The 12,934-nt window shown below is 39.2% G+C and overlaps 1 protein-coding gene across 8 annotated transcripts in view; it reads left to right on the top strand.

Annotated features, from left to right (window-relative positions):
- Nucleotides 1–12,934, top strand: part of VPS13B (vacuolar protein sorting 13 homolog B) — a 915,182-nt gene that overhangs the window by 865,706 nt on the left and 36,542 nt on the right. For all 8 annotated transcript variants that reach the window (XM_049854597.1, XM_049854595.1, XM_049854593.1 and 5 more), the window contains 5 exons: nt 153–341; nt 4,217–4,363; nt 6,335–6,618; nt 9,130–9,257; nt 9,476–9,675. In XM_049854597.1, the coding sequence (XP_049710554.1) occupies nt 153–341; nt 4,217–4,363; nt 6,335–6,618; nt 9,130–9,257; nt 9,476–9,675 (948 nt within the window). The remainder of the gene's footprint in view (nt 1–152; nt 342–4,216; nt 4,364–6,334; nt 6,619–9,129; nt 9,258–9,475; nt 9,676–12,934) is intronic.

Here is a 12,934-nt window from a genome sequence, read left to right as displayed (position 1 = left end):
ATTTCTCCAAAAAAAAAAAAAGGAAAGAAAGAAAAACTGTAAAGGGATTTAGTTGCCTTAGCAGGCCTATTATATAAAAAATTCCTGAAGGTCGAGGTAAAAAAATTCAAAGTTAAAAAAAATACTTTATAATTGATGCATTCTTTTTCCAGGAAGCTTTTCAAATTGGAATATACTGGGCAAATACAAACACTGTGCACAAGTCAGTAGCAATTAAACTGGTCCATAACCTGACATCTCCAAAGTGGAAAGATGGAGGTAATGGTGAAGTTGTGACATTGGACGAAGAAGGATTTGTTGATGCCGAAATAAGACTTGGTGCTTTCCCAGGACATCAGAAGGTAGGATCAAAGTCTGTGTTGCTCAAGGGCAAATAGCATGCCATCCCCTTAACCTGTCTGAAAAGAGTCTACCCTTTTCTTTTTTGATCCCTTTTGGTATCACTTGTTCCAAACAATTTATAATAGTGAAATACATGGTTTTTTAACTTCTTAGACCTATCTGTTTCACAGTGGGTTTTTTTTTTTTTTTTCCTTTACCAGTGATAAAAGCTGTATCACATAATTTATCTAGTAACTGCTGTATTTCAGAACACCCAATAGTCACTTGATTTATAGTTATGTGGGGGGAAATGAACTCATTCCAGAATATCCACAAATTGTACTTGGCTGCCTTTTTGTTAGAGGAGGAAGTAGTATTGCTAACATTCTGAGTGTGAGCGAAAGGACAAGGCAACAGCAACAGAGGCTATATTCCTGGAAAGGGCATCCTGAGCAAAAAACTATGCTTCTGTGCTGACTACCACATAGAACCAATGTTATAAGACAGAGTTATGTTCTTGAACAGGGGACTGGTACCCAGCTCTTTAGAGGTATGAATACAAAAATCATACTTAATCAGTTATTTAACTAAATACAAATGGCATGTGGTATTCGGCATAAATCTTGTTTAAAGTCTATGAGAACCAATTAAGCTGAATAATATAGTAACTAATCACATTAAGTTGTATGTATGAGAGTTCAGTATCATAGTGCACCATGTAGAATTCTTATTGTTGTACTTATCTTCATTGTTTTAGCTCTCCCAAATCAGAAAAAGAAGGAATACATCATTAGAATAGCAGAATTCAGGATGACCTTTCTCTGTGGAGGAGTTAGATTTTGATGGGCATCTTTGAAGAGCCTTTTGAGAAAATTTGGGGTCATTTGGTAGTTTTTTAAAAAAATTAATTTCCCGCATACAAAGAAGTTGATTTTTCCTCAAAATTCAAGGCTGGTATCCATTTCCTCAAAGTTGTCTGGGCAACACATGTTTATGCTCTGCTGGCCAAAGTACTGTAACATGGGTGTAAACGGCAAAGAGCTGTAAGTATGAATCACCTAAAGTTGAATAGTTGTAAGCTGAGAACTACCACCAAAATCCTGGAAAAAGTGTTATAATACACAGTCAGACACTCATTACCTCCAGCACCTCACAGAGTGGCTACAGTAAGGGCTGAATAAATGTTTATGAATGAATAAATGAACTGTTAGAAACTATATCGACATTTCATCATTCTTTGTAGTGATTCTCAAACCATTTGGTCTCAGGGGCCCTTTACACTCTTAATAATTATTGAGGACCCCCAAAGACCTTTTATTTCTGTGGGTTATGTCTATTGGTACTTACCAAATCAGAAATTAAAGGAAAAATTTTTAAAACAAAGAATACACAAGTACACATTTCATTTGTGTCAGAGTAGTGACATCATCACATGCCATGTAGCCTCTGGAAAACTCCACTGTACACGCATGAGAGAAATAGAGTGAAAAAGACAAATAATATCTTAATATTATAATAATAGTTTTGATCTTGGGACCTGCTAAAAAGATCTCAGAGACAGAGTCTCTCACAAGGGTTCCCTGGACCATACTTTGAGATCTGCTTTCCTGTAGCAATTGCTACCTAGTTAGTAATTACTGGTTACTAGAATCTGGTCACTTGAATATTTATAGACAAATTCCATTCTTTATTTACTATTCAGTTCATCATATGAGTCTTCTTAAGAGAGTAGGGAAACAAGTATTTTCTTTCATTTAAAGTAGTTCTACCAAGATCTTATTTACAAGCATAGTATAGATGCAATAGAGAGATCAGGAAAATAAGAACTGAGAAGGTCATTTTAATTAAGGGATTAGGCCATTGTTTTGGAAGAATGGTGAGAATAGAAGATTACAAGGGGTCAGTGAGTAACAATTTGAGAGTTGGGGGATATTTGGCTGGGGAAGAAAAGATGGACCAGCAGTTTGAGGGAGATAGTAGAGTTAGCTTTTTTGGTTTTATTTATTTATTTATTCGTTAAAAGAAAAAGAAAGGGAGAATAGTTAGGCAGCAACTCAAAACCATGGGATGTTAGGCAAGAGTTGTCCTTGCTTCTTGGCATAACAGTTCCTGCCAGCAGACAAGAAGGAAGGAAGCCCTCATGAAACTTACACAAGGTTGGAATGGAAATAGCAGATGTTACGAAACTACATTGGAAGGCTTGAGGTGTAATACGAATTTATGCATCAGATAGCTGTAAGCTTTCCAACAAGTAATTGTTGTTGTTATGTGGTGTCCAGCCAATTCCAACTCAGAGTGACCCCATATGACAGAGTAAAACTGCCCCATAGGATTTTCTAGGCTGTAATTTTTATGGGAGCAGAGCACAAAGTCTTTCTCTCCTGGAACCACTTGGTGAGTTCAAACTGCCAGCCTTTCAGTTAGCAGCCAAGCACTGAACAATTGTACCACTAGGGCTTCTTGTTTTTGAGGGAAGAGGATGCATTGCTCTCAAGATAGCATCTTCTTTTCTTCTAAGATAAGCATCAGTACAATTAAATCCAAATAGCATTGACTTAGCATTTACTAAGTGTCAGCCACAATGCATCAGAAACATGATTGTCTAAAATTGTTTCGCACTTGTGTTCTCTTAGGTTCAATCCTTTGAATCATTTACTTCTTTCAAAGAAGAAAGCGTTTCCAAATTTCAGGGCAACAATTCTTGTTGTAGAAAACGGTTCAATTAGCAATATGACCATGGTGGAAAGTGTATGAGTTTAGGTGTCAAAGAATCTGTATTCAGATCCTGACATTACCACTTACTAGATGGGTATCCATAGGCAAATAACATATTCTCTGAGCATCAGTTCCTTATACGAAGTGGGACAGTAATAAGAAGATACATGTACTGGTTAAGAGCAGGACCCTAGAGCCAGACTGCATGGATTTTGACCCTAGCTAGCTCCTCGTTAGGTTTGTGACTTTGGGCAAGTTACTTAATCCCTTTTTGCCTCATATTCCTCTTCTGTAAAATGGGGATAATAGTAGCAACTCCATGTGGGTGTCATGAGGATTCAGAGTATAAATATGTATAAAGTACTTGGAACAAGTGGAGCACAAATATATGAGAATCAGCTTGTGGTTATAGTTCTCTTCTTCATTATTAGAGTTCTCAGAGCTCTCCTTGGCATATGATAGACATTCAGTGAGCTAGGTGCTGTTATGAGCATGAGGAGGAAGAAGGATGCTGGACTTAATTCTTTATTTTGAGAAAGATGTGTGGTGTGTGTTTATATGTAAGTGCTTTATGAGTAAGTATTTTGTGAAGTAATGGTTGAAATCACTTGAAAATAAGTCTCTTGTCTATCACCACACAACCAAACCAAACTCTTTACCATCAAGTTGATTCTGACTCATGGTGTTCCCTCTGTATTACAGAGTAGAACTGCTCCATAGGGTTTTCTTGACTGTAGTCTTTACGGAAGCAGAACACCAGGCCTTTCTTCTGTGGCAGTGCTAGGTGGGTTCAAGTCACCAACTTTTTGGTTAGTAGTCAAGTGCAAACCGTCAGCACCATGCCGCCCAGGGACCTCTGTCACTACAAAAGAACAGCAAAAGTACTTGGTTTGCTGGAGTACTCTGTTGTAGAGCTAATACTGGCCCCTTACAGATTTTTCTTGGTGGATCACCTGTAACTATGATGACCATTTAATTTTTGTTCAAACCACCCCCTTTTTTCTTTTTTTTTTTTTTTTGAGAATCAAAGAGGACTCTAATAAGTAATTACTCTGGAACAAAAGGTCAAATTGGGATTGTCCAGGGAAAACTGATAGGTAAAATAATCTTTTAAAAATAAGAGATTTTCTTATGCCTTATAATATTTTAAAAGTTACTCTTTTCCTCAATTATCTTGCAGGTGTGTCAGTTCTGCATTTCTTCCATGGTACAGCAAGGTATGCAAATTATTCAGATTGAAGACAAGACTACGATAATCAATAATACACCGTATCAAATATTTTATAAACCACAGTTAGCCCTCTCCAGTCCTCATTCTGGAAAGGAGGTAAGGAGTTTATAACATGATCACTGTCTAACTTTGATAAGTTAATAGTAAATAGAATGAACAGTTTTTAACCTAGAACAGATAAAAAGCTAACACTGAATGTAGGTAAAGAGAAATCCATTTATTTTTGCTTTAATTAAACGTATGGATGTCATGGTCAGTGCTTCCAAGGTAAATAATGAGCAGAAATCCTACAGAGCAGCAGATCCTGACACACTGCTGGATTCATCTGCCTGTGCCACAGCTGGGCAGGGGCCGCAGCATAGTCCTCTAGCATGCTCACTGCAGCCTACTCCAGCGGGGACATTGGCCTGAGGACTGGCTACAAGTCTCATGTGAAAGAACATCTGCCTCGCAGGCTGCAATGCCAGGAGTAGCTGTGTGGGCAGAAGGCTGGGGCCCAGGCTGAACCACGAGCCTGGGAACACTAAAGCTCTGTGTCTATGTGGGGAATTAACGTGAAGATGTACCAGCTTATTGTATTACCATCTTGGTGATAGAATTTATGGAAAATAAGTCAAAGACTGTTCAGAGGAATTTTCAGTTCAGCTCTTTGTACAATTAAAATGAACAGGCAAACTTTTAAAAAGACTAACGAGAGATGTATGATATTGATTTATCCTATTGAAACTGTCATGTAGGAAAGTACTATCTTTCTTTGCCTTTGAATGAACTTATTATCACTTAAGTTCAGCTTCTAAAAATTAAATGAAAACAATCAAATAGGATGAAAGCCTTACACTTTTAACCTTACTGTGCATTATGGAACGTACAAAAATGTCAGGACAAAGGAATTTCATCTTGGTTCATTGAAGTATTGATACCATAAATAGGTGACCAGAAGTACCCAGTTGATTGCTCACTTGGGAAAGAGAGTCAACAATATCTAAGTAATGGGTGAAGAACTTGACAAGAAGGGAATCATCATATATCTTAATAATTCTTCTTCTTCTCCCCACCCTACAATGCACCAAGGCTTCCTGAGACATGGGGTTGGGGCTTTCAACACTGAGTTTTCCTCATCTTCAAAATGGGCATGATAATGCATTCCTTGGAGGTTTTTTGTGAGGGTTAAATGAGCTAGTATAAGTAAGAAGGGTAGGTAGATACTCAGTAATGATAGCAGCTAGCAGCAACCACAGCATTAGTTTCGTAAAGAACTACTGATTCGCTTCAGCTTCCTGGGAGAAGGGGAAGGCCCGGGTTCTTCCTTGCAGCTAAGGATTGTCCCCCTTTTCAGCCTCTGCTTCAGGCAGTAGTGGGAACTTTTTAAAGATATGATAATTCCTTGCTTCCAAAGGAGACTGTGTGGGATAGTGGGGAAACACCAAATAGAGAATCAGGACTCCTGGCTGTGGCCAGACTTTGCCACTTCCACTTTGTGGCCTTGGGCAAGTTAAGTCATCAGCTCTCTGGAAAACAGTTTCCTCAGCTATGAAAGAAGAGGTTCAGATAAATTATCTCTAAAGGTCCCTTCTAAGCCTAATAATCCTGAGACTCTAATGTGTCTGAAACCCTTGGAATTCCATCTCAGGGTTGGGATCAGTTTCTTCTTCCACAGGATGAGCCGTAAACATTTGTCTTCTGAGTTCCCATTCAGATCTCATCTTACCGAGATCCCCCAGGGTGCCACAGCATTCAGTGGGCCAGCACGTGTCTGAAAAGACTTCCTCTCCAGCATGTGGCATTTCTACCGTGATGGCATCTGCATTTCTGCAATGTTCGGAGTGATAATGAGAACTTTGCGACACCTTTTGCATCACCTCAGTTCTATCATGTTTATTAAGCCCAGGAATGCAAACCTTGCTCTCATTGCTTGTACTTGTTTTTTGCTGCTTCCTCATGGAAACAGATTTCTAATCTTCCAAGACCGTGGTTATCATTTCTTAGAAGCAGTGCTTTAAAAAAAACTTAACTCTGCTATATTACTGTACTAATGTGTTCTTTCTGCACCGTCTTTCCTTTTTTCAGTGTTTTCACGTTCCAGACAGCACTACGTTTAGCATCTGCCCAGGTAGAGAGCAGCCTGCCATGAAATCCAGCTCCCTGCCTTGCTGGGACCTAATGCCCGACATCAGTCAGTCAGTGCTGGATGCATCCCTGCTTCAGAAACAGGTCCTGCTGGGCTTTTCTCCTGCTGTGGGTGCCGACAGCTCACAGTGCTGGAGCCTGCCAGCTGTAGTTAGACGGGAGTTTCCCAGACAGAGTGTGGCAGTGCCCTTCGGGACCAGCAGGGAGAATGGATTCAGTACCAGGTATTTGACATACATGTCCGAATGACCTTCTTTGCTTGTCCGTATCGCTATTGATCAAGATGTCAGGAGAGACAGGAGGAGAGTGACAGTGGTCACCAAATGTAAAACTGGGTTTTTCTTTTATTTTTCATGGCTTCTAGACATTTTATACAGTTGGTCAAATGTTATGATCCCAGTGTGCTGCTTATGAGATTTTCCCTGAGGTGGCTTATCCTAAGGGGGACATGACAGTGATTGTGCCACAGAATAGCAGCAATATGTTGGAAAAGAAAAAGATCACCTTCTTTTATGACTTCTTAGCCTCTGTAAAATAATGAGAAATAAGGGTTAAAATATGAGAAAGGCAAGTTGGAAAACCTTTTTCTTTTCCCATGCTTTACTTTAACTTCAAACTGGAGCTTTTCTCAGAAGTCATTAAGAGAGATAACTTATATAAACACAAGTCACAGAAGACTGTTCTGTGGTTGTTACTGCACGCAACGTACTCCAATTACCGATTGCCACTTATGCAAGTAACAACCACAGAATCAAGCCAGAGGTATGTAATAGTTTGCTCAGATTGGACTGTTATTTGGTGGTGGTTTTGCATGCAATAAGTTCTTTCTGCAGCTGTCAGGAATAACTCATGTATGGTATCTGTAACAACTATACAAGGAAACATATTGTGACCTTATGAGAGGTACCTTATTCTATGATTATGAATTTATAGACTTTATTTGAGATTTTAGCCATCCTAGCTTTTTTGATGTATACGAAGATTTTTTTTTTAATTGTGCTTTAAGTGAAAATTTACAAATCAAGTCAGTCTCTCATACAAAAACTTACGCGCACCTTGCTATGTACTCCTAGCTGCTCCCCCCCTAATAACACAGCACACTCCTCCTCTCCACTCTGTATTCCCTGTGTCCATTCACCCAGCTCTTGTCTCCCTCTGCCTTCTCATCTCACCTCCAGACAGGAATTGCCCACATAGTCTTGTGTGTCTACTTGAGCTAAGAAGCTCACTCTGCGTAGAGATTTTTAAGAGTAATATTTTAAAAGATACCAGCCTAACTCAATTTACCCATAATAGTAAGGTCCTTGTTCCCTACACAGGCCTCTCCTTCTTTACAAACATTAGGTTTTCATGATTTCACGAAAATTTTTCATCCCCAACCTTATGGAGGTGTGGCTGTCTTTATATTCTGGTTGGAGATGTTGTATGGGGAATTTAAGGAAGTGTTTCTGAAAGTGAGGTGGACTATGTCTATAAGCAAAATTTATTTTTTAAACTGGAAAACCAACTTTGAAACAAAACTTAAGTGTACAATTCTAAAAATTATAAGACTTGTGATTTATTAGCATAAATTTGCCTTACCTATAAATATTAAGTTAGATATTAGATTGACAGTACTATGTACTAGTCCCAGCCCCCAGCTGTCTCAGCTATCAAAAAGAAAGTCTCTGAAGCTTGACTCGCCTGGCTCTTTCAGAATTAGGCTTGGAAAAGAACTTTGGTGTTAATCCAAGGACTGTACTCAGAAAGCGAATACACTTCCTACTGCCCCGTCTCCTTCACTCCCTCCTCCCCCACCCAGCAGTCCACATTTGATGGTGTTATTAATGTGGTTTCCCCAAATGCTAGTGACAATTCACACTGGTGTTCCAGACAAGGACTCACACCTGCACACACTGACTAGCAAATAGATGGCCATCTGGGAAATTCTCTAGTGTGTTGTTGACCACCGTTAGTCAGTGTAGCTAAGGGCCCCATTTGGCAAGTATCTGATTTCTCTGACAAATTTTGACAGTTAGTCCGTGTAATTTAAACCAGAGAGGATTTTATTTTCCTTGCTTTGATATGAAATATTGCTTGGTAGTCTCTAAGTCTACACTGGAAAATTTCTCTGATGTAGAGGGCAGCCTATACCCACACAGCAGTTTTTCTAGCTCTAAATAATACAGCTTTCTTCTAATAGTAAAAGTAGAGCTCCTTAAAGCATGGCGAGCTTGTGAAACTTGACGAGAAATATTATGCTATCTACCTTCATTATTAAAAAGAGAAACTACCCAACTTCTCTAGTCGTGCTTCTAAATGCAGGTCAGCTCCTCCTCTGCCAAAATGTACTGAGCACTTTTGAGGAGGAAGAAGGTACCCTATCTGAAGAGTTGAAGGCATGTATGTCTAGAGGAAAAAAGCAGGGGGGAAGGTTAGCACAAGATTAGCTGTAGTTCTGTCTGGGTGGTAGAAGTTATATATTTTTTCCTTTGAAATAATTTTTCACATTTTAAAAATACTTTATGGTAAATATATGTTACTATTATTATCAGAATAAAATTAGTAAGCCTATAATTAGTGTATGGCAGTTAATAGACGAGAGAATGAACTACTTTCAGTGGCCAACATTTCATCTGAGTTATAAAAGAGAAGGTGTTATGGTGTTCTGGTATTGCAAATTCAAATAAACATGTACCGAGAGAGAAAAGCACTCATTATTTCTAAACCAGTCTTGTCATTTGAATCTATTCCAGGGCAATAGCACTGACATATCAAGAACACTTTGGAGTGACTTACTTAACCCTCTCAGAAGACCCTAGTCCTCGAATAATTTTCCATAACAGATGTCCAGTAACAATGCTTGTAAAGGAAAATATCAAAGGTATTTTTATAGCATTAAATTTAAATAATACAAAACCTGTATTCTTTCTGGAAGTTTTTAATTTAGTAGTTACCTGTAATCCTGTGAAGAATATTTAAATAAAAATATTAATAATCCCTTCTTGAGAAGTTTCTCTTACCACATTATGTTTATCCCTGTGTCTTTGTCTTCAAGGCTAAATCTTCATATGCCTTTTTTTTTTTTTTTTTTTATTTCAGATATTCCAAAGTTTGAGGTTTATTGCAGAAAAATTCCTTCTGAGTGCTCCATTCATCATGAGCTATACCATCAGATTTCCACTTATCCAGACTGCAAAACCAAAGACTTACTTCCTAGCCTTCTTTTGAGAGTAGAGTTGCTGGAAGAAATAACAACTGAATGGAGCGATGCCGTCGACATCAACCATCAGGGAACCCAGGTAAGTGAGCCATGTCTATCCCTACCAAGGCCCAAAGAAAAAGTCACTTTACTAAGATCTTGCCAGTTTTTTGTTTTTAAACATGATTTTTAAAATGCTGAACTTCTTGTCCCTGTGTGAGGACTTTTGTGTAGATTAGGTTATAAATTCTCAAATACAAGTATGTATCTCCAAAGTGTACTATAGCAACTTTTTACCGAAGAGGAACGTTTGATAAAAGCAAGCGCAACTGGGTCTAATCCAAAGTGAAAAAAATGAAATAAAATAGTCACATTTCTTTATATAGAAGTTAATCCAACCATCCAGATTTTAGGGCAGCCGTAATGCCAACCCTACATTAATTCCCTCTAATTTACTAATTTTTAAACATACATTGAAATTGTACAGTAGTATGTAAAGCTTTGCAAATATAAGTACGGTTTTAAAAACTTCAACAGATATGTTGTGGTTTGCCTCTGTTTTTATTTATCTGGACATTGATGGTGCTATTTTTGTGAAAATGGCACGTGTTGCTAGCATTTCCTTTGTGCTATATTTTTTAAAAGTTACTTCACATGTATTAGTTCATTTGCTCTTCAAAAGCTTGTGAGGTAGGTCCTGCTGTAATGGTTATAAAACATATATCCCGTTTATAAATATATTTAACTTATAGTAATAAGAATGGTTATTGTATAATAATTATTTATTCTATGCCAGGCATGGTGCTAAGCACTTTACGTTTTGTCACCCTTATCTCACCTTTACAACAGTTATGCAAGGTAGGGACCACCATCTCTGTGTTACGGTAGTAAAAGCTGAACCCTCCAGAAGTCATCCACACATCTTAAGAGAGAGGGGCCTGGGATTGTATCCCAGTCTGCCTGATGCCAAAACATGTGCTCTGAACCATTACGCCAATGTGCTCCCTTCTTACCTGGAATTCTTTAACTTCATTTTTTCCCAGGCCTCCTGGCACATTTTTTCTCATTGCTCAAGATTTAGTTCAAGCCCCTGGGAAGCCTCCCCTGCCCGCTCTGTCCCCTCTGCATGCTCATATAACATTTGTAATATTCAATTACACTTATTTCTTTAGATGATTTCCCACCAAGTCAAGATTCCTGGGGGTCAGATAACCTGCCTTGTTCATCTCTAGCCTATAGCAGAGTGCCTGTCAGCACAGCAAAATCTTAATAAATACCAAATGAATAAATGAGTAAATGAGAGTATGCAGTAACCCTGAAAGATCATGTGAAGAGGAAAGGAAGATCCCAGGCAAAACACTGGGAGACTCCGCTGGTAAGAGTAGAGCAGCATAAGGGACTGAGAAGGAATAAGGAGAGTGGTAGGAGAGCCTGGGCAGGAAGAGAAAGCTTAAGGTGTGTAAGATGGTGGGAAGAGGTCAAGCAAGATAACAGTTGGAAACTACAAGTTCAGAGTGAATGGAAGTAAGGGAGTGGAGGAACAAGTGAGAATTGTTCTTTCAAAGGGTTTGGCTATGAAGAAAATGAGATCAGTGAGAAGGAAAGGAGAGGAGCCAGTCAAGCATAAGTGGAAAATATGAGCGAGAAGAGAAGTTGCCCAGGAAAGTCAAGTCCAAGGCACAGATAAGGTAATTAGGCTTGAACACAGGGGCCACCTTCTCTTCTTTGACAGTGGAAAAAGAGGTGAGGATAGATGCAGGTATAGATAGAGATATTTGGAGGAAGGGGCCAGGAAGTTGAGAGAATTGATACTTAGTGGCCTGAAGTTTATTTGTGAAGTGTGGAATTAATCATCTGGTGAGAGAGAGAGAGAGAAAGGGGTGGGAGCCTGGGGAGTTCTGTAGCTATGGAAACAGGTGAAGGATCTGGCCCAGGACTGGTGAAGAATGGCTGAGCAGCCCAGGGGTCCATGCTCACTTTGGAGAGCTGCATTTGTAGTGGCCTCAAACCATCCGGATGTGATTTCCATTAGCAGCGCTCATTTGATGAACATTGAAAATCTCCTGGGTCTGTGCAGCTTCAGGAGATGTTACTAGTCTCACTGATTTACAAGATAAATACTGCAAGCTTCTCATGGGCCCCTAAACTCCCCTTCATCAGTTTGAAGATTTTTTGAAATCTTGCTTATATAGGTCTAAGGAATTCTTTGCAATAGGCATTCTACCTGCCAAACCTTATAACGGGAATTCCCGTTCACTCTAAATTTCCTCTAACCTTTGTTGTCAGGGGTACTTCAAAGATAAGAGGAGGTGCTCTTTCTAGCACCCTCACCATTTGTGGTCGGAAGGCCCAGCAAAGTCTCATGTTCCCATTAATCTTTCAAGAGCTGTGGGCCATATGTCCTGCAGATCGTGGCTTTCTTCCTCTCTGGAGGAAGATTTGTTTCAGACCCGCACCGACATCTCCTCAGTAATACACCAGGGCATATAAATCACTGGGGAGCGAAGCGGCTGTGTCCTCTGATAAAAGGAAGCAGCCCTTATGTAGGAGTAAGTTTGTCTTCCAGGAGCCTTCCCTCAGCCCTTGATCTGGGGGACGTGATCTGAATTTCAAAGCTGACCTAAACAAGCAAAATTAAAACACCATAAAATCCCCATCTTACATATGGGAAAAATACTTGTTTAGCTTTTGGCAGTCATAAATGTGCCCACTTTCTCAATTTTGAAAATAGAATAGTGTTATGTTATATAATTTTAAAATGGAATAAGAGGGGAATATGTGAGAAATAATTTTATGATCACACAAAGAAGTATTTTTTGGGGCCAAGGAAGGACCTAATACCATGTAGGCCACAAAATTCTGATTGTGAAGTCTTCGTGGGTTTTCTGGGGTCGCGTCTTAAGATAGAGCCTTTGATCAATGCAAAAATTCTGCTAAGGTAATTGGCAATAATTTTTATGTTTATTTTACTGATGAGAAATTAAGGCTTAAAGGATGATAAGCTAGGTGGTTTTATAGCTAAGAAAAATAAGGCTGGAATCTGAACCTGCCAATGTCTGGCCCTGTTCTGTTTCTCCTATACCAACCTGAGGTCACTGAACTGTTTCCTGTCTGTCCTGTAGAGTCTTGTCCTGGCCACAAATACTGCTACCTGAAGTATATAAAAGCACGGATTATTAGAAGAGGTTTTCTAATTTTCCAGTTTACCTAGTTCAAGGGTCCCTTCTATGACATCTAGACTCAGATGACTTCCAATGTCATAGTCATGGCTTTTTCCAGCTGCGACAGAAAGTTTCTTCTTCAATCAGGGTGAAAATTATCCGTCTGTAACATCAATTCCTTCAACTTTGCCCTCTGGG

The sequence above is a fragment of the Elephas maximus genome, chromosome 15 (genome assembly GCF_024166365.1).
Source record: "Elephas maximus indicus isolate mEleMax1 chromosome 15, mEleMax1 primary haplotype, whole genome shotgun sequence".
NCBI lineage: Eukaryota > Metazoa > Chordata > Mammalia > Proboscidea > Elephantidae > Elephas > Elephas maximus.
The sequence above is the reverse complement of the archived record's forward strand: the minus strand, read 5'-3'. Positions and strand labels throughout refer to the sequence as shown.